The sequence below is a fragment of the Aquarana catesbeiana genome, linkage group LG06, assembly GCF_042186555.1.
Source record: "Aquarana catesbeiana isolate 2022-GZ linkage group LG06, ASM4218655v1, whole genome shotgun sequence".
NCBI classification, from domain to species: Eukaryota; Metazoa; Chordata; class Amphibia; order Anura; family Ranidae; genus Aquarana; species Aquarana catesbeiana.
In genome coordinates, this window is record NC_133329.1 from 399,511,029 (window position 1) to 399,534,021 (window position 22,993).

General features: G+C 42.0%; 1 protein-coding gene across 1 annotated transcript in view; it reads left to right on the forward strand.

Annotated features, from left to right (window-relative positions):
* ERCC3 (ERCC excision repair 3, TFIIH core complex helicase subunit) overlaps positions 1-22,993 on the forward strand; it is a 61,638-nt gene that overhangs the window by 16,670 nt on the left and 21,975 nt on the right. Inside the window, exons 8-9 of the mRNA XM_073634416.1 lie at positions 2,944-3,258; positions 7,145-7,329. Coding sequence (XP_073490517.1) covers positions 2,944-3,258; positions 7,145-7,329 — 500 coding nt within the window. The remainder of the gene's footprint in view (positions 1-2,943; positions 3,259-7,144; positions 7,330-22,993) is intronic.

Below are 22,993 nucleotides of genomic sequence, written 5' to 3' on the forward strand. Positions count from 1 at the left end.
GACATGCTTTTCTCCTGAATACGCTGCTAATGTTTTTTGTTTTTCTGCTTCTAAATGCTTGTAAACACCTACATAGGCTAACATGGAGGAGCGATTTGAGGTAGAAAAAAACACGCAGCGCTTTCAGGAGAGGAGCTTTTCGGCAGGGACAAAAAAAAAAAAAGTTAAGATATCTCCACTTTCGGGGGGGGGGGGGGGGGGGGGGCAAAAAAATGATAATAATAAATTAAAAAAATAAATAAAAATATATATAATATTTGTTACACAAGTCATATTGTAATTGAATGTTTTTAAAACTGACCTTTCCGTTTTTAATCTGCAGCCGCTGTCATTTTCTGTAAAATGCAATATGGCCGCCTGGAGGTGTTCTGTACACAGATGGTATACAGGGTGCCCCATAGAAATGTCTTTTCCTGCTTGTGTGATTGGCTCGTTGATTTTCCCAGAAGTCTGCACTAAGAGTACAAGTCAGATTTTGGGCATCCCCCGCAACAAAAATTTTTACAGTTCGGCTGTTATCCCGAAGGAGTGAGAGGGCACTTCCGCCGGCTAGAGTGAGACTGGAAGGAAGCCGGAAATGGCTTCGATCGAGTCTCCTATGTGTAAACACGAAAGTGACGTCGCTTCCGTTTTACTTGGTTGCCAATGGCGTCGATTTTTTAAAAAAAAATTACAATATTAAGAATCAACGTTTTTGGCGATCTGAATACTTTGAATATATAAGAAAGCAGCGCTCGCAAAATAAATAAGTGCACCAAAAACCTTATTGCAGCTGCTGGATACAAGTACTATGACTTAAAATAAATATACAAAAAAACAGCGCTGGCAACGAACACAATATAAATATAACTAAAAGTGGAAAATATCACTATATATATGCGACTAAACAAATTTGCATTTAGTGAAAAAATTGAAAAGTATGTGGTGAAAAAATATTGTTTCTGTTTAGAAACAGAAGCCATAGGCACTCAAAAAAATATATATTAATAAATATGTATACCTCAACATATAACCATGAACAATCAAAAAGGTGTTGGTAATATGTATACCTCAATAAAATAAACAAACCAATGTGAATAAATTCAGGATGGATATAAATGTTCATTCAGAAAAAAACGGCAAAAAAATCGGCAATTATAGCACAGAAACAATATTTTTTCACCACATACTATTCAATTTTTTCACTAAATGCAATTTGTTTAGTCGCATATATATAGCGATATTTTCCACTTTTAGTTATATTTATATTGTATTAGTTGCCAGCGCTGTTTTTTTGTATATATATATATTTTTTTTTTATCTGAACACTTTGAAGTGCAAAGGAGGGATTTGGGTTCTTCTAGACCCCCCCCCCCCCCCGATCCCTACATAAAGAGTACCTGTCACCACCTATTACTATCACATGCGATGTTTACATTCCTTGTGACAGCAATAAAAGGGATCAAAATTTGAAAAAAGTAAAAAAAAAAATTAAAATAAGAAAAAAATTTAAAGCGCTCCCCGCGAGCTCACGCAGCAAAGAAAACGCCCGCGTAAATCGCGCCCGCATATGTTAACAGTGTTCAAATCACACATGTGAGGTATCACCGCGATCGTCATAGCAAGAGCAATAATTCTAGCACTGGACCTCCTCTGCAACTCTAACCTGGTAACCGTTATTTTTTTTTTTTTTTTAAGCATTGCCTATGGAGATTTTTAGGTACCGTAGTTTGTCGCCATTCCACGAGTGTGCGCAATTTCAAAGCATGACATGTTAGGTATCTATTTACTCGGTGTAATATCATCTTTCACATTATACAAAAAAATTGGGCTAACTTTACTGTTTAGTTTTGTTTTTTTTTTTTAATTCATGAAAGTGTATTTTTTTCTAAAAAGTTGCGTTTAAAAGATCGCTGCGCAAATACAGTGCGACATAAAATATTGTGCGACATAAAATATTGTAACGATCATCATTTTATTCTCTAGGGTCTCTGCTAAAAAAACAATGTATGTATATATGTATGTGTGTGTGTGTGTGTGTGTGTGTGTGTGTGTGTGTATGTAGCTATATCTATATAGAAATATATCTCTATATACATATAGAAATATACAGGGGGTCCCCTACTTACAAACATCCGACTTACAAACGACTCCTACTTACAAACAGAGGGAGACAACAGGAAGTGAGAGGAAATCTACCCCTAGGAAGGGAAATTCACTCCTGTAAGCGTTAATATGGGAAAAAGGTGTCTCCACTGATGCTTTATCACCTATCCTTATTTCCCTAATAACCCCAAATTTTCAAAATCCAATTGTCATTGGGACAGAAAGTGAGGTGAAATCTTCTGAACAGGGGCACAGACAGCAAAACAAATGTTACAGGGGTGATAACCCTTCCCTATGCTATCTACAAAACTTAAAAATAGATTTTTTGGCTGGAGCTACACTTAAAAAATGTACCTGTTCCGACTTACAAACAGATTCAACTTAAGAACAAACCTAAAGTCCCTATCTTGTTTGTAACCCGGGGACCCCCTGTATCTATATCTCTATATCTAGAGATATATATCTATCTATTTTTGTGTGTGTGTGTGTATATATATATATATATATATATATATATATATGTGTGTATATATATATATATATATATATATATATATATATATATATATATATATATATATATATATATATATATATATATATATATATATATATGTGTGTGTGTATATATATATATATATATATATATATATATAGATTGATTTTAACTTGTAAGCAATAAATGTCAGAAATAGACTTAGACATGTAAGTGTTAAAAAGAAAAAAAACGATCCCAGAATTTTGGCTTCAACCACAAAGCTGCCATGATCTGGTTATATTTGCAGTTCAGTTATCAATGTTAAAATATGGAAAAAAAATGTTTGGTAAATTACGTGGACCTCCTGTGTGTTTTGCCAGGTGCGGGAAAGTCTCTGGTTGGCGTCACGGCCGCCTGTACCGTTCGGAAGAGGTGCCTCATTTTGGGGAACTCCGCTGTCTCCGTGGAGCAGTGGAAAGCGCAGTTTAAGATGTGGTCCACCATCGACGACAGCCAGATATGCCGCTTTACCTCCGACGCCAAGGACAAGCCCATCGGCTGCTCGATTGCCATCAGCACCTACTCCATGCTGGGACACACCACCAAGAGGTCTTGGGAGGCTGAGAGGGTGATGGAGTGGCTGAAAAGTCAGGAGTGGGGTCTGATGATTCTAGACGAGGTGCACACCATTCCAGGTAACTGGAGCAGACCTTCACCTTTAAAAAAATGTCTTGTTGTCCTGCCCCCCCTCGCTTAACATTGAATATCCCCCCCCCCCTTTCCCGCTGTCGTTTGCCGACTCTTTAACCACTTCAGCCCCGGAAGGGTTTACCACCCCCCCCCCCCCCCCCCCTCACTTAACGACCAGGCCATTTTTTTTTGCTATACGGCACTGCATCGCTTTAACTGACAGTTATGCGGTCGTGCGACATTGTACCCAAACAAAATTGATGTCCTTTTTTTCCCCCCACAAATAGAGCTTTCTTTTGGTGGTATTGGATTTGAAATTTTTTTTACATTTTGTTATAATACATATCACCAAATCTTTTTTTTTTTTTTTTTTTTTTTAAATAAATGTATTCATCAGTTTAGGCCAATATGTATTCTGCTACATATTTTTGGTAAAAAAAAAATCGCCATAAGCGTTTGGTTTGCGCGAAAGTAGTAGCGTCTACATAATAGGGGATAGATTTAAGGACTTTTTTATGGGTTTTACTAGTAATGGCGGGGATCAGCCTTTTTTTTTTTTTTTTTTTTTTTTTTTTTTTTTTTTTAGCTGGACTGCAACATTGCGGTTGAAAAAACCTGACCCTGAGCCCTGGTTCACACAGACTGCGGGAACGAAATGGTGCGAGTTCGCCTGAACTCGCACCATTTCATTCCCGCAAGTCAGTCCCGATTTCGGGGGTCGATTTCAGAGACATCTGGGCGGGTTTCTGCACAGATGTCAATGGAAATCGCACCCCGAAATCGCCAAAGAAGTACAGAAACTACTTTTGGAAATCGGTGCAGAGCCGCAAATGGAACGGTGCCATTGCCAGCAATTGCCACCAATTTGGCATGCGACTTGACATCAGATCGCACCTGTGTGAACCAGGGCTTACTGACACTTTTTGGTGACCAGTGACACCAATACAGTGATCCGTGCTATAAAAATGCACTGATTACTGTATAAATGTCACTGGCAGGGAAGGAGTTAACACTAGGGGGCGATCAAGGGGTTAAGTGTTCCCTAGGAGGTGTTTCTAACTGTCAGGGGGGGACAGACTGACAGGAAGTAGAGAGAGATCGCTGTTCCTGATCACTAGGAACAGCTGATCTCTCTCCCCTTCCCCTGTCAGAACGGGGATCTGCCTTGTTTACATTCGCAGATCCCTGTTCTGCCTCTCTTCACAGCGATCGCGGGTGGCCGGCGGACATCGAGTCCACCGGACCTGCGGGCGAGCTCCCGTGCCCCCGCTGTACCACATGCACAGACGGACGTACAGGTACGTCTGTTTGCGCTGCCGAGCCGCCTTACCGCAATATATATGCGGAAGGTGGTCGACAAGTAGTTAAGAGCTTCTTAATGCCGGGAGGTGGGCGTTTGGGTCATGTGACCGCTGCGATTGGCTGTCACAGGGGTAATGGGATCAAAGCTCCTGATTGCTAGTATGCATCAGGATTTTTCTGATTCCCGCCGTTGTCTGTTCTGGGGAGCACGCAGGGCACATGCTCTCGGCGCAGAAGAGTCTACATGGGGCCTCTCGGCGTTAAAGCCCACCCGCCGAGAGGCCCCCCCATATATGTCAGCGGGAAGAGGTTAACTAACGTGTTTTTCATCTAGGTGAGAATTATGTCCTCCACTTCCTGTACGCAAGTCTTGGAGTGATGTGACACATCTGTGGATGCATGGGTTTCCCATCTCTACGCATGCGGGGCTTCTGCACATGCGCAGAAGCCCCGTATCCCTAGGGAGTGCTTTCTAACTGTGGAGGAAGTACTTTGACTGGAGGAAAACAGAGATCCGTGTTCCTGCTTAGCAGGAATACAAGATCCCCATCTTCCCCTCACACAGAATGTCAATCTGCCTTGTTTACGTAGGCAGGCTGCCGTTCTGCCTCTCCTGAGAACGATCGGCGGGTCCCAGCAGATATTGGGTCCCCCGGACCCGCTGATTGGCTCCTGCAGTGTCCAATCACAGCGGAAGCTGGTCGCCAGCGGCGTGCGCCCCAGGCCCAGTGCACTAAATCACGTACAGGTGCGTGATTTCACGCAGGAGGGCCTGCCCCCGCTGCAGTATATCTGCGTGGGGCAGTCCATAAGAGGCTAAAGTCATTTTTATAAATCTGCAACTTTCATTAAAATAATCCCAGATGATCCTGCCATGAAAGGTCCTTGTTTAGGCACTCCCTGTTACAGGGTGACAGCACTCTCTCCCTGTCACCCAAGTGTGCCCCTGTAGTGTTGCCCAGTCACAAGGGGCTTCCAGTGGAGACTGCAAGTGGCCATTTCAACACACATTATGCAGGCATGGTAACCAGGGTGGATTTGATTTAAATCGAGCCCATTTTAAATCAGGTTTTTTTAAGAGCAACTGTCATCTCTGACCCGCTGTCGGCTCCTCCTCTGACCCGCTGTCGGCTCCTCCTCTGACCCGCTGTCGGCTCCTCCTCTGACCCGCTGTCGGCTCCTCCTCTGACCCGCTGTCGGCTCCTCCTCTGACCCGCTGTCGGCTCCTCCTCTGACCCGCTGTCGGCTCCTCCTCTGACCCGCTGTCGGCTCCTCCTCTGACCCGCTGTCGGCTCCTCCTCTGACCCGCTGTCGGCTCACCAACAGTCCCATTCACTTTAATGGGACGGCTGGTGATGCGGCGGTGACACAACAAGGTGAGGGACGTGGCGGCAGCGGGTGAGTGGATGCCCGCTAACAGGCGCTACCATGATGGCTCTGAAATGACAGGTGCTCTTTAATTGTAAGGACTTGTTCTTGCTGGTAGTTAGAATCTTTAATATTTGCAAACAAAAACGAAGGTTTCCTATTTAGAATAACAAGCTGTCAGGTTAGTAAAACAGTGATATCAGAACCGATTCAATCATACAGTTTGTAGTGTACATAGATTTGCAAAACAATGGGGTGAAGGAATATTCCCGAACTTTGGTTTATCTCATGGTTACTGTGAGATTGTGTAAATCCATCAATGCAGTGCATGTTATCTCAGCTTGTAGAGCTTGGATTCATTGAATGAGTTTACCAAAAATGTAAATATTGCAGAATGTACAGCCTCATGCTACATAACTAAACTCAATTTCTTGCTAAATTAAACAAAATTATTAATGTATCTTAAATAGAAAACCATCTTTAGATAGATTTTTACTCCAAAAGCATTTTATTAAAATAAATTTGATATAAAAAAAAAAATCTGAATTTTTTTTTTTGTTTGTTTTTTTTAAATCATTGATTTATAACCACCCTGCATGGTACACTGCTTGCAGCCATCGCTTAATTGCATGTAGACAGTAAGTGGCAGCAAAGAGGCTGTAGTAGATGATCATTAGCAGTAGGCGTCATCGATCCGTGATCCGATCTGCGGAGGATGATCCGTACGGGACACCTGCGATCCGCGGAGCGCTCTGTGGCCTCGGCAATAGGAAAGGCCGCGGCTTCGGCCTAGCTCCGGAGCGGCGGCCATCTTGGTACACCCGGCGGCCGTTTAGCACGTGAACGCTCCGTCAAATGACGAAGCGATCACTTGTGACAAACCGGCGTCATGTCATGACGCCGGTTCCTCTCTCCCCTCTGTGTACTGATCTGTACAGTGGAGGGGAGAGATCGGATGGCAGCAGTGCCAATACTCTGCAATGCCCTGCCAATGCTCTGCCAATACTCTGCCACACCCTGCCAATAGGGAGATTGTGGATATTACAGTGGGGGAGATGTGTGTGTGTATATATATATATATATATATATATATATATATATATATATATATATATATATATATATATATATATATAATATATATATATATATATATATATAATATATATAAAAATATGTGTGTGTATAATTTATTTATTTTTTCTCTTTGGCTTCATCCAGCTAAGATGTTCCGTCGTGTCCTGACCATTGTCCAGGCGCACACCAAGCTCGGTCTCACCGCCACGCTGGTCCGTGAAGATGACAAAATTGTCGACTTAAATTTCCTAATTGGTCCCAAATTATACGAGGCCAACTGGATGGAGCTCCAGAACAACGGCTACATCGCTAAAGTGCAGTGCGCTGAGGTGAGTAGAATATAATGTATGTATGTATATAAAAAAAAATGTGTTGTTTTTTTTTTTTTTTACTTCTTCAGCTCCGGAAAACTTACCCCCCTTCCTGACCAGGCCATTTTTTTGCAATACGGCTCTGCGTTACTTTTGAGTAACAATTGCGCGGTCGTGGGACGCTGTACCCAAATAAAATTGATGTCCTTTTTTTTTTCCCCCGCAAATGGCGCTTTCTTTTGGTGGTATTTGATCACCTCTGCTTTTTTTTATTTTTTGCGCAATAAACAAAAAGACAGTTTTGAAAAAAACACAATTTTTTGCATTCTGCTGTAAAACGCACCCAGTAAAAAAATTTAAAAAAATTTAATTTCTTCATCAATTTAGGCCAGTATGTATTCTGCTACATATTTTTAGTAAAAAAAAATAAATAAAAAATCGCAATAAGCGTATAATGATTGGTTTGCACAATAGATTTATGGAATTATTATTTTTTAATTTTTTTACTAGTAATGGCGGCGATCAGTGTTTTTGTAGCAGGACTGCGACAATGCACCAGGCAAATCTGATACCAAGTGACACTTTTTGGGGACCAGTGACACCAATACAGTGTTCAGTGCTAAAAAAAAATGCACTGCCACTGTACTAATGACACTTGCAGGGAAGGGGTTAACATCAGGGGCGATCAAAGGGTCAAATGTGTCCCTAGGGAGGAAGCCCAGCTCTAGTTCTACACCTGCAAATAGAAAATCCATATTGTCTGTGAAAGACTATTAATTTAGCTGTATAATTCTTGCTGTTACCATAACTTTTTTTTTTTTTACAAAGATAAGAACTTTATTGAAACATTCACATGTCAGTAACATAAAAATTACAGGGTATACAGTTGTGCTCATAAGTTTACATACCCTGGCAGAATTTATGATTTCTTGGCCACTTTTCAGAGAATATGAATGATAACACAAAAACTTTTCTGTCACTCATGGTTAGTGTTTGGCTGAAGCCATTTATTATCAATCAACTGTGTTTACTCTTTTTAAATCCATAATGACAACAGAAACTTCCCAAATGACACTGATCAAAAGTTTACATACCCCAGTTCTTAATACCGTGTATTGCCCCCTTTAACATCAATGACAGCTTGAAGTCTTTTGTTGTATTTGTAGATGAGGCTCTTTATCTTCTCAGATGGTAAAGCTGCCCATTTCTCTTGGCAAAAATCCTCCAGTTCCTGTAAATTCTTGGGCTGTCTTACTTGAACGGCACGTTTGAGATCTCCCCAGAGGGGCTCAATGATATTGAGTCTGGAGACTGAGATGGCCACTCCAGAACCTTCACTTTATTCTGCTGTAGCCAATGACAGGTCGACTTGTGTTTTGGATCATTGTCATGTTGGAATGTCCAAGTACGTCCCATGTGCAGCTTCCTGGCTGATGAATGCAAATGTTCCTCCAGTATTTTTTGATAACATACTGCATTCATCTTGCCATCAATTTTGACCAAATTTCCTGTGCCTTTGTAGCTCACACTTCCCCTAAAACATCAGCGATCCACCTCCGTGTTTCACAGTAGGGATGGTGGACCTTTCATCATAGGCCTCGTTGTCTCCTCTCTAAATGTAGTGTTTTATGGTTGTGGCCAAAAAGCTCAGTTTTGTTCTTAACACTCCAAATGACTTTGTGCCAGAAGGTTTGAGGCTTGTCTCTGTGCTGTTTGGCATATTGTAAGCGGGATACTTTGTGGCATTTGCGTAAGTAATGGCTTTCTTCTGGCGACTCCACCATGCAGCCCATCTTTCTTCAAATGCCTCCTTATTGTGCATCTTAAAAACAACCACACCACACGTTTTCAGAGAGTCCTGTATTTCACCTGAAGTTATTTGTGGGTTTTCCTTTGCATCCTGAACAATTTTCCTGGCAGTTGTGGCTGAAATTTTAGTTGGTCTACCTGACCGTGGTTTGGTTTCAACAGAACCCCTCATTTTCCACTTCTTGATTAGAGTTTGAACACTGCTGATTGGCATTCTCAATTCCTTGGATATCTTTTTATATCCCTTTCCTGTTTTATACAGTTCAACTACCTTTTCCCGTAGATCCTTTGACAATTCTTTTGCTTTCCCCATGGCTCAGAATCCAGAAACGTCAGTGCAGCACTGGATGAAAGATGCAAGGGTCTGTCAGGAGTCCAGAAACTCATTGACCTTTTATACACACACACTAATTACAAGCAAATCGATCACAGGTGAGGATGGTTACCTTTTAGTAGCCATTCAAACCCTTTTGTGTCAACTTGTGTTCATGTTATCAGGCCAAAATCACCGGGGGAAGTAAACTTTTGATCAGGGTGATTTGGGAAGTTTCTGTTGTCATTATGATTTAAAAAGAGTAAACACAGTTGATTTATAATAAATGGCTTCGGCCAAACACTAACCATCAGTGAAAGAAAAGTTTTTGTGTTCATTCATATTCTCTGAATAATGGCCAAGAAATCATAAAGTCTGCCAGGGTATGTAAACTTATGAGCACAACTGTAATTGGAATTGCAGATGCGTATGTTAACAACTCAGACTGCAAAAGGAGAAACCAGACAATCTTATTGACTGTTACCATAACTTACCCCAAAGAACACAAAATAAAATAAACTCTCCTGATGATCGCAGTGAAACGACATATGTGTATGTTAATTGTTGCTTGTACCCATAGTACAGCCCAGAAACAATAGTTGCGGCACCCAGGTTTAAAGCCTGCCACCTGGACGCAGCATATGTGTGTTACTGGGTCATTATTGGGTTAATTAAAAACTTACGGACCGCCCGCCGTTTTTATACGTCGGTTGTTTGACACTGAATACCGTTGTTATGGCAGCAGATAGCTGCCATAACCCTGGTATTTTTTTTAACCAGAATGCGGTCTGCTTTCAGATAAAAGTGGTCTCTGCGACGAATTCGCCGCAAGATCACTTTTATCGGCAACGGGAGAGGTGCCCACTCCCTGGTCGTCTCCGCTGCCTGCCAAAGCTATCGGTAGCAGTGGAGACGATCGGGTCCTTTCGTCTGCTAGGCATGGAGTCTAGTGAGGGAAAGATGGCCCCCACTTGGCTCCATATGATTTACTGACAGAAGCCCAATGGTCTTAAAGGGGAATTTTAATTTTTTTTTATTGCATTTAAGTCTAAATGTGAGATCTGAGGTCTTTTTGACCTCAGGTCTCACATTAAAGGGTTTCTGTCATGCTTTTTTTTTTTCTATTACAAGGGAGGTTTACATTCCTTGTAATAGGAATAAAAGTGACCCAAATTTTAATTTTTTTTTATTGCACAGTGTAAAAAATAAAAAAAAAATGTAATAAATTTAAAGCACGAGCTCGTGCGCAGAAGCGAACGCATACGTAAGTAACGCCCACATACGAAAACGTTGTTCAAACCACACATGTGAGGTATCGCCATGATCGTTAGAGTGAGAGCAATAATTCTAGTTTAAGACTCAAATCTGGTAACCTGTAGAAATTTTTAAACGTCCCCTATGGAGATTTTTAAGGGTCAAAGTTTGTCGCCATTCCATGAGCCGGCGCAATTTTGAAGCATGACGTGTTGGGCATCAATTTACTCGGCGTAACATTATCTTTTACACAATATTTTTTATTTTTTTTAACTCAAAGTGTATTTTTTCCCAGAACATTGCGCTCTTAAGAACGCTGCGCAAATACGGACATAAAGTATTGCAACGACCGCCATTTTATTCTCTAGGCTGTCTGGGGAATATATATATATATATATATATATATATATATATATATATATATATATATATATATATATATATATATATATCTCTATATATATATATATATATCTCTATATATATATATATATATATATATATATATATATATAGAGAGAGATATATATATATATATATATATATCTCTATATATATATATATATATATATATATAGAGATATATATATATATATATATATATATATATAGAGAGATATATATATATATATAGAGAGATATATATATATAGAGAGAGAGAGATATATATATATAGATAGATATATATATAGAGATATATATATATATATATATATATATATATATATATATATATATATATATATATATATATATATATATATATATATATATATATATATATATATATAGAGATATAGAGATATATATATAGAGATATATATATATAGAGAGAGAGAGATATATATATATAGATAGATTAATATAATATTATATATATATATAAAGAGAGAGAGAGATTTATAATATATAAATAATATAATAGAGATATACATATATATATATCTCTATTATATTATTTATATATTATAAATCTCTCTCTCTCTCTCTCTCTCTCTCTCTATCTATATATATATATATATATATATATATATATATAATGGGGGTTCTGAGTAGTTTTCTAGCAAAGAAAAACTGATTTTAACTTTTAAACACCAAGTGTATAAAATTGGCCTGTTCCGTAACTACGGTAGTTAATTTAAAAAAAAAATCTATTAATTTTTTACACTCTTGATTACATTTTTTTTCTCCCGAAAGGTACAATGTATCTTTCTCTCCATTCAGAAGAGAGAAAAAACACATAGGTGGGCTGCACAATGACTGATCACTGTGGCAGCCAGTCAGAGACTATCACAGCGATCCGGTGACATGAAACCTGAGAACCTGAGTGATTTCTCCAATCCACTGTGATTGGAGAAAACAAGGCAGACCGCTGTTCTGTGAGAGGGGAAGATGGAGTTCTTGAGTTTCTGCTAAGCAGGAACACCCCCCTCCCCCCCAGTGAAAGCACCTCCTCGTCCGTAAGCACTCCCTGGGAGCACATTAAACCCTTTGATCGCCCCTGATGTTAACCTCTTCTCTGCCAGTCATTAATACAGTGACAGTGCGTTTTTTTTTTAGCACCCGTACCCAAAAAGTGTCACTTGGTGTCCAATTTGTCTGCTGCAATGTCAGTCCTGCTAAAAAGCGCTGATCGCCGCCATTACTAGTAAATAAAAATGAATAAGTATTCCATAAATATATCCCATAGCTTGTAGACACAATAACTTTTGTGCAAACCAATCAATATACGCTTATTGGGATTTTTTTTTTTTTTTTTAAACCAAAAACAAATAGAATACATATTGGCCTAAATTGATGAATAAATTAGATTTTTTTTTTTTTTTTATATATAATTTGTTTTTATTGGATGTGTTATATAGCAGAAAGTAATTTAAAAAAAGATCGATAGAGAGAGATATCTCTCTCTATCTATCTATCTATCTATCTATCTATCTATCTATCTATCTATCTATCTATCTATCTATCTATCTATCTATATATATATATACACATATCTCTAATTGTTTTTTTTTTTTCCTTTTTAAATTGTCGGTATTTTTTGTTTTATAAAACCACAGAGGTGATCAAATACCACCTAAAGAAAGCTTTATTTGTGGGGAAAAAAAGGACATATATTTTATTTGGGTACAACATCACACGACCCTGCAATTGTCAAAGTAACGCAGTGCCAAATCACAAAAAAATGGCCTGGTCATAGAGGGAAACCTTCCTGGGGCTGAAGAGGTTAAAATCAACTTTATTCCGCATATTATTTAAAAAAAAAAAATTTCTAAGAGCAAATCAACTTCACTTTAAATATCATTAAAAACCAATCGATCTGCCCCATATATGGTTGTTTGCTGGGTTCACACTTATGTGAATTGGATGCGGGTAGTTGATCAAATACCACCAAAAGAAAGCTCTATTTGTGGGGGAAAAAAGGACATGCATTATATTTGGGTAGAGCGTTGCACGACTGCGCAATTGTCAGTTAGAGCCCTTTAACACTGGGCTTGTTTTAGCGGCGATTTACCGCTGTTTAAGCGACACTTTTCCACCACTAGCAGGATGCTTTTAACCCCCCCCCCCCCCAAGAATGGGTTAAAAGCACCCATGTTGCGGCGCTTCCGAAGTGATGGCCATGCATTTCAGTGGGTAGGGGCCTTTTGGGAGCGCTGTATACAGCGCTCCCAAACCGCCCCCAAAGATGCTGCTTGCAGGACTTTTTCGAGCTTCCCGCAAGCGCACCGCCCCAGTGTGGCATGGGAGGCAGTTTTCAGGCACCATTTCTAGCACTAAAACGCCTGAAAACTACCTTAGTGTGAAAGGGGTCTTAAAATAACACAGTGCTATATCACAAAAAATGGCCTGGTCATGAAGGGGGCGGGGGGTTAACCTTCCACAGCTGAAGTGGTTAAACACAAATTTCCAGAAAAGGCCTAGTCTTACAGTGGTTAAAAAAAAAAAAAAAAAAAAAATGCTGACTATAATACTGCAAAAGACTGCACTGTCTGCTATCCCACCACTAGAGGGAGCCGCGTGTCTACACATTTCCACCATTTGCAGCAGGTGTATGGCCATGTTCTGGGAACTTTTTCCTGTATGCGGAGATTGCCTTTATTTTCTGTTTCTCAAGCTGTGTAATTGTAACGTTTCCAACGTCTCTCCAACCCCATTCCTTTCCACTCCGTATTAGTCCGTGTAAGGGCCGGCCAGCCGCCTATTGAGAAAGGAATAAAAAATAGTTTTGTATGCCTGAGGGCCAAATGTAACTTTCTATTAGACCAGAGGCACCCTGGCATTGTATCCAGATGATCCGTCTGTTTATAATAAGAGTCTGGAAGCCGGCTTTGTGTTCCCATTGTAGGCCGGGCCGAGCGCCTGGAAAGTTTTTTTTTTTTAGGAACGGTCTACACCTGAGCTGGTAATATCACATAACCCCGGTGTGAGTACACAGAGCAGCCCTCTTTTGGTTAAATACAATCATTGTTTGAGGTTCACAGGCTTCTAACAGTCGTATACATGGAGAAGGATTACAAAAAAAAAAAAAATTGTCCCTTCCGTCTACTGATCTTACATGGGTGGGGAAGACCACAAATGATGCTGCTTGTGACAATTGGTGGATCATCTCTTTTTTTTTTTTTTTTTTAAAGACGTTTTTTTTTGGTTTTACATTAGAAAAACAACAGAGACGGACAGCAATTACAGATGTGTAAGGTGCACATAACAGAACCAATCACATACCCTGTTTCCCTCCAAAAAAACCTAGGGTGATTGTCGGTGATGTCTGCAATATTATTATTATTATCATTATTATTATTATCATACAGGATTTATATAGCGCCAACAGTTTGCGCAGCGCTTTACAACATGGGGCAGACAGTACACTTACAATACAATTCAATACAGCAGGGATCAGAGGGCCTTGCTCGTTAGAGCTTACAATCTAGAAGGGAGGGTCAAGTGGAAACAAAAGGTAATAACTGTGGGGGATGAGCTGATGGAAAAAATGAAAATACAGTTGTTAGGTGTGAGTAGGATAGGCTTCTCTGAAGAGGAGGGTTTTCAGGGATCTTCTGAAAGCTAATAAAGTAGGAGATAAGCGGACAGATTAGGGTAAGGAGTTCCATAGGATTGGAGAGGCTTTGGAAAAGTCCTGGAGGCGAGCATGGGAGGAGGTGACAAAGGAGCTAGAGCGCAGGAGGTCTTGAGAGGAACGAAGAGAGCGAGTGGGTTGGTATTTAGAGACTAAGCTAGTGATGTAGCTGGGGGAAAAATTGTGGATGGCTTTGTACGTAGTTATTAGTATTTTGAATTTAATTCGCTGGGTGAGCGCAAGCCAGTGGAGGGATTGACAGAGAGGAGTGGCAGACACAGAGCGATTGGTAAGGTGGATGAGTCTGGCAGCGGCATTCATAATGGATTGAAGAGGTGATAGACTATGTAGAGGTAAGCCAATGAGAAGGGAGTTGCAGTAGTCGAGGCGAGAGATGACCAGCGAGTGAATTAAGAGCTTTGTTGTGTCATTGGTTAGAAAGGGGCGTATTTTGGAGATGTTGTGGAGGTTGAGGCGGCAGGATTTGGACAGTGATTGGATGTGTTGCTTGAAGGAGAGTTCAGAGTCTAGGACTACACCTAGAACCTTGGCACGTGGGGATGGGCTTATAGTTGTGCTATTGATTTTGACAGAGAGATCAGGTGAAGAGGCATATGGGAGAGGAAAAAAGTTCAGTTTTGGCTAGATTGAGTTTAAGGAAGTGGTGTGACATCCAGACTGATATATCTGAGAGTAAATTACTGATACGTGAGGAGACAGAGGGAGTGAGCTGAGGGGTAGAGAAATAGATTTGGGTGTCATCAGCGTAGAGGTGGTATTGGAAGCCATGGGAGGCTATCAGTTGACCCAGGGAGGCAGTGTAGATTGAAAATAGTAGAGGTCTAAGAACAGAACCCTGAGGGACCCCAACAGAGAAAGAAAGAGGAGAGGAGGAAGTAGTTATAAGAAACGCTAAAGGTGCGGTTGGATAAGTAGGAAGAGAACCAGCGAAGTGTACAGTCACGGAGACCAAAGGCGTGTAGTTTTTTGAGGAGGAGGGGGTGGTCAACCGTATCAAAGGCAGCAGAGAGGTCCAGGAGTAGGAATACAGAATAGTGTCAATTAGTTTTGGCCGTTGGTAGATCGTTTGTTAGTTTTAGGAGAGCAGTTTCTGTGGAGTGTTGAGGACGAAATCCAGACTGAAGGGGATCAAGAAGGCCATTATCAGTGAGGTGGACGCTCAGTCGGTTGTAGACCAGACGTTCGAGGAGTTTGGATAAGAAGGGGAGCAAGGAGATGGGGCGTAGGTTAAGATTGGATGGGTCCAGTGAGGGCTTTTTAAGTATGGGTCTGTCAAGTGCATGTTTTAGAGAGTTAGGGAAGATGCCAGAAGAGAGGGAGAGATTGAAGATGTGGGTTAGAGAGTGTAGTATAGGGCCAGAGGGTGAACGTAGCATTTGTGAGGGAACAGGATCCAGAGGGCAGGTGGTAAGGTGGACATTAGCAAGTAGTTTAGCAACTTCGTCTGTAGTGGTGGGGTTGAAAGAGGGAAATAATGATTGTACCTGTGGGCATGAAGTGTAAAGCGTGGAGGGTGTCGGCACAGTAGAGATCTCAGCGCGAATAGTATCAATCTTCTGTTTGAAGTGATTGGCGATCTCCTGTGCAGTGAGTGAGTTGGCGGGTGGAGGCGGTGGAGGATGAAGTAGAGAGTTGAAGGTGGAGACGAGTTGACGGGGACAGGATGATAAGTTGCTAATGAGAGTGGTAAAATAGGTCTGCTTGGCAGAGAGGAGGCTGGAATTGTATTTTTGGAGGGCAGATTTATATTGGTTGAAATCTCTCTGGGACTTAGTCTTACGCCACAGACGCTCAAGAGCACGACTACGTTTTTTCAGACTTCTAGTATCATCTGTTTGCCAAGGTTGAAGGGGTCTGGGCTTGATTCTGTGTGTAGTGAGGGGGGCAAGTGAGTTTAGTGAGGCTAGAAGTGAAGCGCTGTACACAGAAGTGGCTAGGTTGGTGCAGGATAGGGGTGAGATTTTGTCGTAGAGGTTGTTGATAGCAGAGTAGAGAAGGGTTGAGATGACGTAGGTTTCTGCGAGTAACTTTAAGGTGGTTGGAGGGAGAGGAGGTGAAGGAAAGGGAGAGAGTGAAACTAATAAGGTGGTGATCAGAGAGAGGTAGTGGATAGTTAGAGAGGTTGCATGGAGTGCAAAGGTCAGAGAACACGAGGTCAAGGATATTGCCTTCTGAGTGAGTTGGAGCATGTATCCACTGGTTCAGGTGAAAGGAGGATGTTAGGCTAAGAAGTTTGGAAGTGGAAGGAGTGTTAGTATTAATAGGGATGTTGAAGTCCCCGAGAATGATAGTGGGGATTTCAGAAGAAAGAAAGTAGGGTAGCCAGGCAGAGAAGTCTTCAAGAAAGGTTGATACTGGTCCAGGGGGCCTGTAGATCACAGCTATCCTTAGAGAAATTGGAGTGAAAAGACGAATACAGTGTGCTTCGAAAGAGGAGAGTGACAGAGAGGGAGGTGGCTGAAGTGCCTGAAAGGTGCTATGTGGGGCTAGAAGGATTCCGACACCTCCTCCCTTACGTCCGCTGTATCTGGGGGAGTGAGTCCAGAGAAGACCACCATGGGATAGGGCAGCAGAAGACGCAGTGTCGGATTCGTGGAGCCAGGTTTCGGTAATGGCGAGTAGGTTAAATGAGCTGGCAATAAAGAGGTCATGGAAAGAGGTGAGCTTGTTGCAGACAGAGCGGGAGTTCCAAAGGGCACAAGAGAAAGGGAGTCTGGTTTTGGGAAGAATAGAAATGGGAACTAAATTGTGTTGATTGCGGCTGCTATATATAAGCCCTACCCCCCAAATAAGCCCTACCCCCCAAATAAGCCCTACCCTGTTTCCCCGAAAATAAGCCCTACCCTGAAAATAAGACCTACAAGGATTTTAACTAGGGCTTATTTGGGGTGGTAGGGCTTATATTGCAGCCATCACCGACAATCACGCTAGGTCTTATTTTTGGGGAAACAGGGTAGTATGTAGAATGAATCAATTTTTAACAGTCCATAGTAAACAAAAATACCCCAACAACAAACATTTGCGCATTCATACTTCCACTCACTCAAGCCCTCAACACATACGACCCCGTAACAACAGTAGAGATCCAGGCATTGGATGTTTCATATAAGGCTATCTGTGATTATTAGTTTTGGCATCCTGCCGAACAGTGTTATTGGATTACATTGGTGGAGGACTCATTGGGAGAGCTGTGAAGAAAGGACATCCCCCTTCAAATCCTCCGAGACATCTAGCCATGGTTGCCATATTTTGGTGAATTTCTTAGGGCATGCACTGCTCTTGTATAACAATTGGAATTTTGACCCCATGAACAGTGCAGAAGAAGGCGTGGGCTGAAAGGGGGGCCCACATCCTTCCAGTGCAATAAGTTTTAAGTGCATAAAATAACAGTATGCGTAGCAAAGTCCTGGCGTGTGTACGGGGGACATGGTCATTAAGAGTTCCTAAAAGTCCAACTTCCAGAGTGTGGGGTATCGGTAGGTGAAGTTTGTGGTCAAAAAAAGCAAATAAATCCTTCCAGAAGGTTGAAAGCTCCAGAACGCATCCAGGACATGTGAAAAAAAATCAGCAGCAATCATATCACATCTAGCACATGCAATATCCCATTCCAGGCCCCTCCAAACCAGCCTAGCTGGTGTGTAATGCAGGTGGTGTATAACCTTAAATTGTACCAGCAGGTCAGCAGTGCTAATTATATGCTGAAAACATATCTCAGTTGCTTCTTCCCAGTCCTCTTTAGAAAGCTCAGGCATAGACAACAGCCATTTTGCAATGAGAGTTCTGGAAAGGATCCACTTCCACCAGCTGGAGGCGACCATAGAAGTTCGTCACCAGCTTGGCAATTTCCGGGAACTACAAAAGGTTTTCAATAGACTATTCCGTGAGCTCAGTGGCCCAAACTGTGCCCAAATGGGTGTCTTAATAAAATATATTTGAAGAAGGATTTATTGTCCAGGCCATTATTAAGTCTGAGTACATCAAAGGGTAGTAAGGTATTCTCAGCTATATGGGATAGATGTGTAATTCCAAATCGACTCCACCATGTCGAGTCCAGGTGGCCGAAGAGCTCAGGGAGCTCAGGGAGATTGGGGTTCTGCCACAGGGGAGTCTGTGGCGAGATACCCAGAGAAGACTGTGTCAGAGTTGTTCCACCTCCCCCTCCCTCCAAGCCATAAAGCTAACCTCAACAGGGGAGAATCTGCAGCCACCATATCTCCTCGATCTGTGGAGTTCGTCCCTTAGAAGGTCCAAAGAGGGTCAATAAGAGTGCTGTGGCAGGAGTTTGGGGGTCATAGTGTTAACCAAGCATAGGCATAGCTGAGTTGGGAAGCAAGGAAATAATTTCTTAAATTTGGGCAGGCCAGGCCACCCGCGGCCTTTGCCGCCTGTAAGGAGGACCTGGCTATACGAGGTTGGCGACCATTCCAGACAAAGGAGGAAGGGGTGAAGTCTATTTTTGCAAAAAACATTTTAGTGAAAAAAAACTGAGGCAGCTCGAAAACAATAGAGGAATTTTTCAATTTAAATATGTTTATGCTACCAATTAGATTAAAGGGCAATGACGACCAGGTATGGAACCTATCCATCATCTGTTTGACTATAGGAGTGACATTAAGTTCTTCGTATTTAGAGAGATCAGCATGTATTTGAATACCTAGGTATTTAAAGGAGGACGTTAATTGGATATGTGACCTTTGTAGATAATCAATAAGAAAGGGGGGCTCTATGAGAAAAGCCTGAGACTTTTCCCAACCCACCTGAAGCCCCGAAGCCGCACCAAACTCCTCCACAACACGCAGCAGTTTAGTAAATGAGCTCTCTCTACCGTCCAAGTATATAAGGGCATCGTCTGCGTAGAAAGAGATCTTCTCCTCTAATGGACCAGATCGAATGCCCCCGACTGACTCACTGACAAATGTCTGACGTCTGTCGCACCACCAGGGCCAACGGCTCAGTGGCCAATACGAACAGAAGTGGAGAGAGAGGGCACCCCTGCCTGGTACCCCTCTTCAAGGAGAGATATCTTTGAGCTATCCAGAGATATCTTTGTTGGTGCTGACTCTGGCCCTTGGGTCTGCATATAATAATCAAGCCCACTGGACAAAGTGTGAACCAATACCCACCCTTGCCATAGCTTCCCAGAGGAAGGGCCAGCTCACAGTGTCAAAGGCTTTTAACATGTCTAGGGATAGGACCAATCCACCACGTTTCGCGTGTGCTGCACTATGGACATGTAAATATAATCTACAAATGTTATCAAATGTGCTCCTGCTAGGCATAAAACTGGACTGGTCCGGCGGTATGAGGGATAGAATGACCGTCTGAAGTCTACGGGCAAGTATTTTTTCTAGAATTTTGGTATTGTTATTTAAGAGGGATATGGGACAGTAGGACCCACACTGCAGCTTATGCTTTCCAGATTTAGGTACGACAACAATGAATGCTTCGTTCCTAGAGTCCGGAAGTTTCTCCAGCTTAAGAGAGTCTTGGAATGTCTTAAGGAGCCTGGGAGCCAATAATTCTATGTGTGTCTGATACCATGAGGGGAGGCTGTGCAGGCCTTGAGTTTTATTGGTTGGTAATGGGCATAGTTACCTCACCTAGTGTAATAGGTTTATCTAAGAAAAGCTGCTGGTGGCTACTAAGCGCTGCAAAGTCAAGTGATTAAAAGAAACATAGAAAGGCTTGTTCTGAAGGGACAGATGTACTTTCGCATAGTATGCTATAGAAATCTGCAAATAGTGCGTCAGTAGTAGTTGACCCGTCTGGGAGTTGAATTTCAGCAATTGAACTGTCTTGAAGGTTCGTATGGGCAAGATACGCAAGGAGCCTACAGTCGTCGTTGCAGAGTAGTCAGGGAAGAGGGACACCACTGCGTTCTTAATCCAAAGACTTCCCTTCCTCCTGGCAGCCCCCAAGATAGAATCACGATCCCTGTAGTTGAGACGAATCACCACAGTACGTGGAGGGTGACCTTCGGGGAGGGGGTGCCCAGGGACATGGTGGGTCCTCTCAATCACAAAGCAGGGGGATAGTTGAGCGCGGCTAAATTCTTGCTCGAGCCAGCTTTCAAGGAAGGCTACGGGGTTAGATCCCTCCACCCGTTCCAGGAGACCAACCAGACGCAGGTCATTCCTGCGGAGACGGTTCTCAAGGTCATCAACCTTAGCCTCCAGGGTTGCAGTCTTCCCCCCATATGTATTAAGTTTAGGCAGGATGGGGTTAATGGTATCCTCTAGGTCACTAATACATTGCTCGGTCTCAGTAACCCGGCCACGTAGTTTTTGCATGTCCTGCCACATGATTAAGTCAATCTTTAGCCCATCCACCTTCCCCATAAGGTCTGCAAGGTTTACCTCCGACAGTGTAGGCTCCTTGAGGTCGCTTGCAGGGACACGGCTGGAGGGTCCGGAATCTCGGGAAAAGGCGGCGGGAAGGACATCCTGGCTGTCTCCAAAGAGATCAGGAGTGGAGGCTGGTGATGCGCTAGGCCAATGGATTGTATTGCGGCGGACATCTTGGCAGAAGCGGGTGGTGATGCTCATCTTTGCCAGGGGTTGCTTCTTCCCTCTCCGCTTTCCCATCCACCAAAACGCCTCCCTGGGATGCAGGAGATGCTTTGGGCAAGAAATTGGTCGTTTTCTGTCTATGGCCGATCAGGAAGGAGAGACCAGAGCTGCACAGGAACACGTCCGTTCACATCCTGCGCTAGGCCACGCCCCCGGATCATCTCATTTTATGTATTTATCGGCTTGCCTGGCCTCAGAAGTAGTAATAGGCTCTATTTAGAAATATAAACGGCTCCACAGGTTCGAGGCATCTAGAATGAAGTTGTTTAACCGTTTAAGGACCAGGCCTATTTCTGACACTTGTTGTTTACAAGTTTAAATTTAGTATTTTTTGCGAGAAAATTACTTGGAACCCCAACCCCCCCCCATTATCTATAATTTTGTTTTAGCAGAGACCCTAGAGAATAAAATGGCGGCCTTTGCAATATTTTATGTCACACTGTATTTGCGCAGCAGTCTCTCAAATGCTATTTTTTTGGGAAAAAATACTTTCATAAATTAAAAAAAAAACGTAAAGTTAGCCCAACTTTTTTGTATAATGTGAAAGATGATACACCGAGTAAATAGATACCTAACGTGTCATGCTTCAAAATTGCGCACACACATAAAATGGCGACAAACTGTGGTACTTAAAGTGGTTGTATACCCCCAATGCGGAACTTGTACCTATAGGTAAAAATGAAAAAATATTGTGGTGCCCGGATCTACCGCATTATTAGTATACAACTATTTAGATAATAAATATAGTAATTACTTCAGCCTTTCACCATGTAGTATCAACAACCAGAAAAACTGCATATAAGAAAAAAAAATGGACAAGGCCTTCCAAAGCGGTCGCAGTAACTGAACACTACGGTTGAATTAAATTAAATTTTATTTAGAAAAAATACACCATAATATCAAATATGACAAAATACCAAAAATAGCGCTCTGAGTATAACCTTCCAAAATATTAAAGACAACCTTGTCATTTAAAAACTGGGATCGCAGCTGCACATAAATCCACACAATCAGACATACACACAGCTCAAAGGATGGGAGTTGATTGAAGTGTTGTTGATCAATATATTGCATATACTATCGTCCTCCTTCCTAATTAAGCAGTGGTTTGTGGTCGTCCCAAACAGATATATAGCTGTAATTTGATTGAGATGTGGATGCGCATGAACAAACAAGTGGGTATAACATGGGCCGCCTAGGTCATTAGTACACACATTCAACTGTGGCACCTAGGATTAGGGGCTCTCATTTCTCTATTGGAGGCACAGGTGGCTTAATTGTAAAGGTCGCAGTGTCCAGTAGTAAACAAGGCTGCGGGGGTAAAACTTCTTAAGTGTAATACTCATTTAAACATTCACTGATCCATCACAAGTAGGTATGGGGAGGGAGAAACACAGCAGGGTGGGTTGGTGTTGTCAGTCCACAGCTAGTCAGCAAGTTCAAGTGAATGGTAGCAATGTAAAATACTCTCACCCACATCTGTATCTCCTCGTACCTCCACCCATCCTCTGGGTCCCTGGATTTGATTGACAGCAGCTGGACCCATGGTGGAAGGAAAGAACATCAAATCTTTGGGCTGCTTTACCATGGTGATTGGATTAAGGTGCGAGCATAAATGTTGGGATCACTTCCTTACAC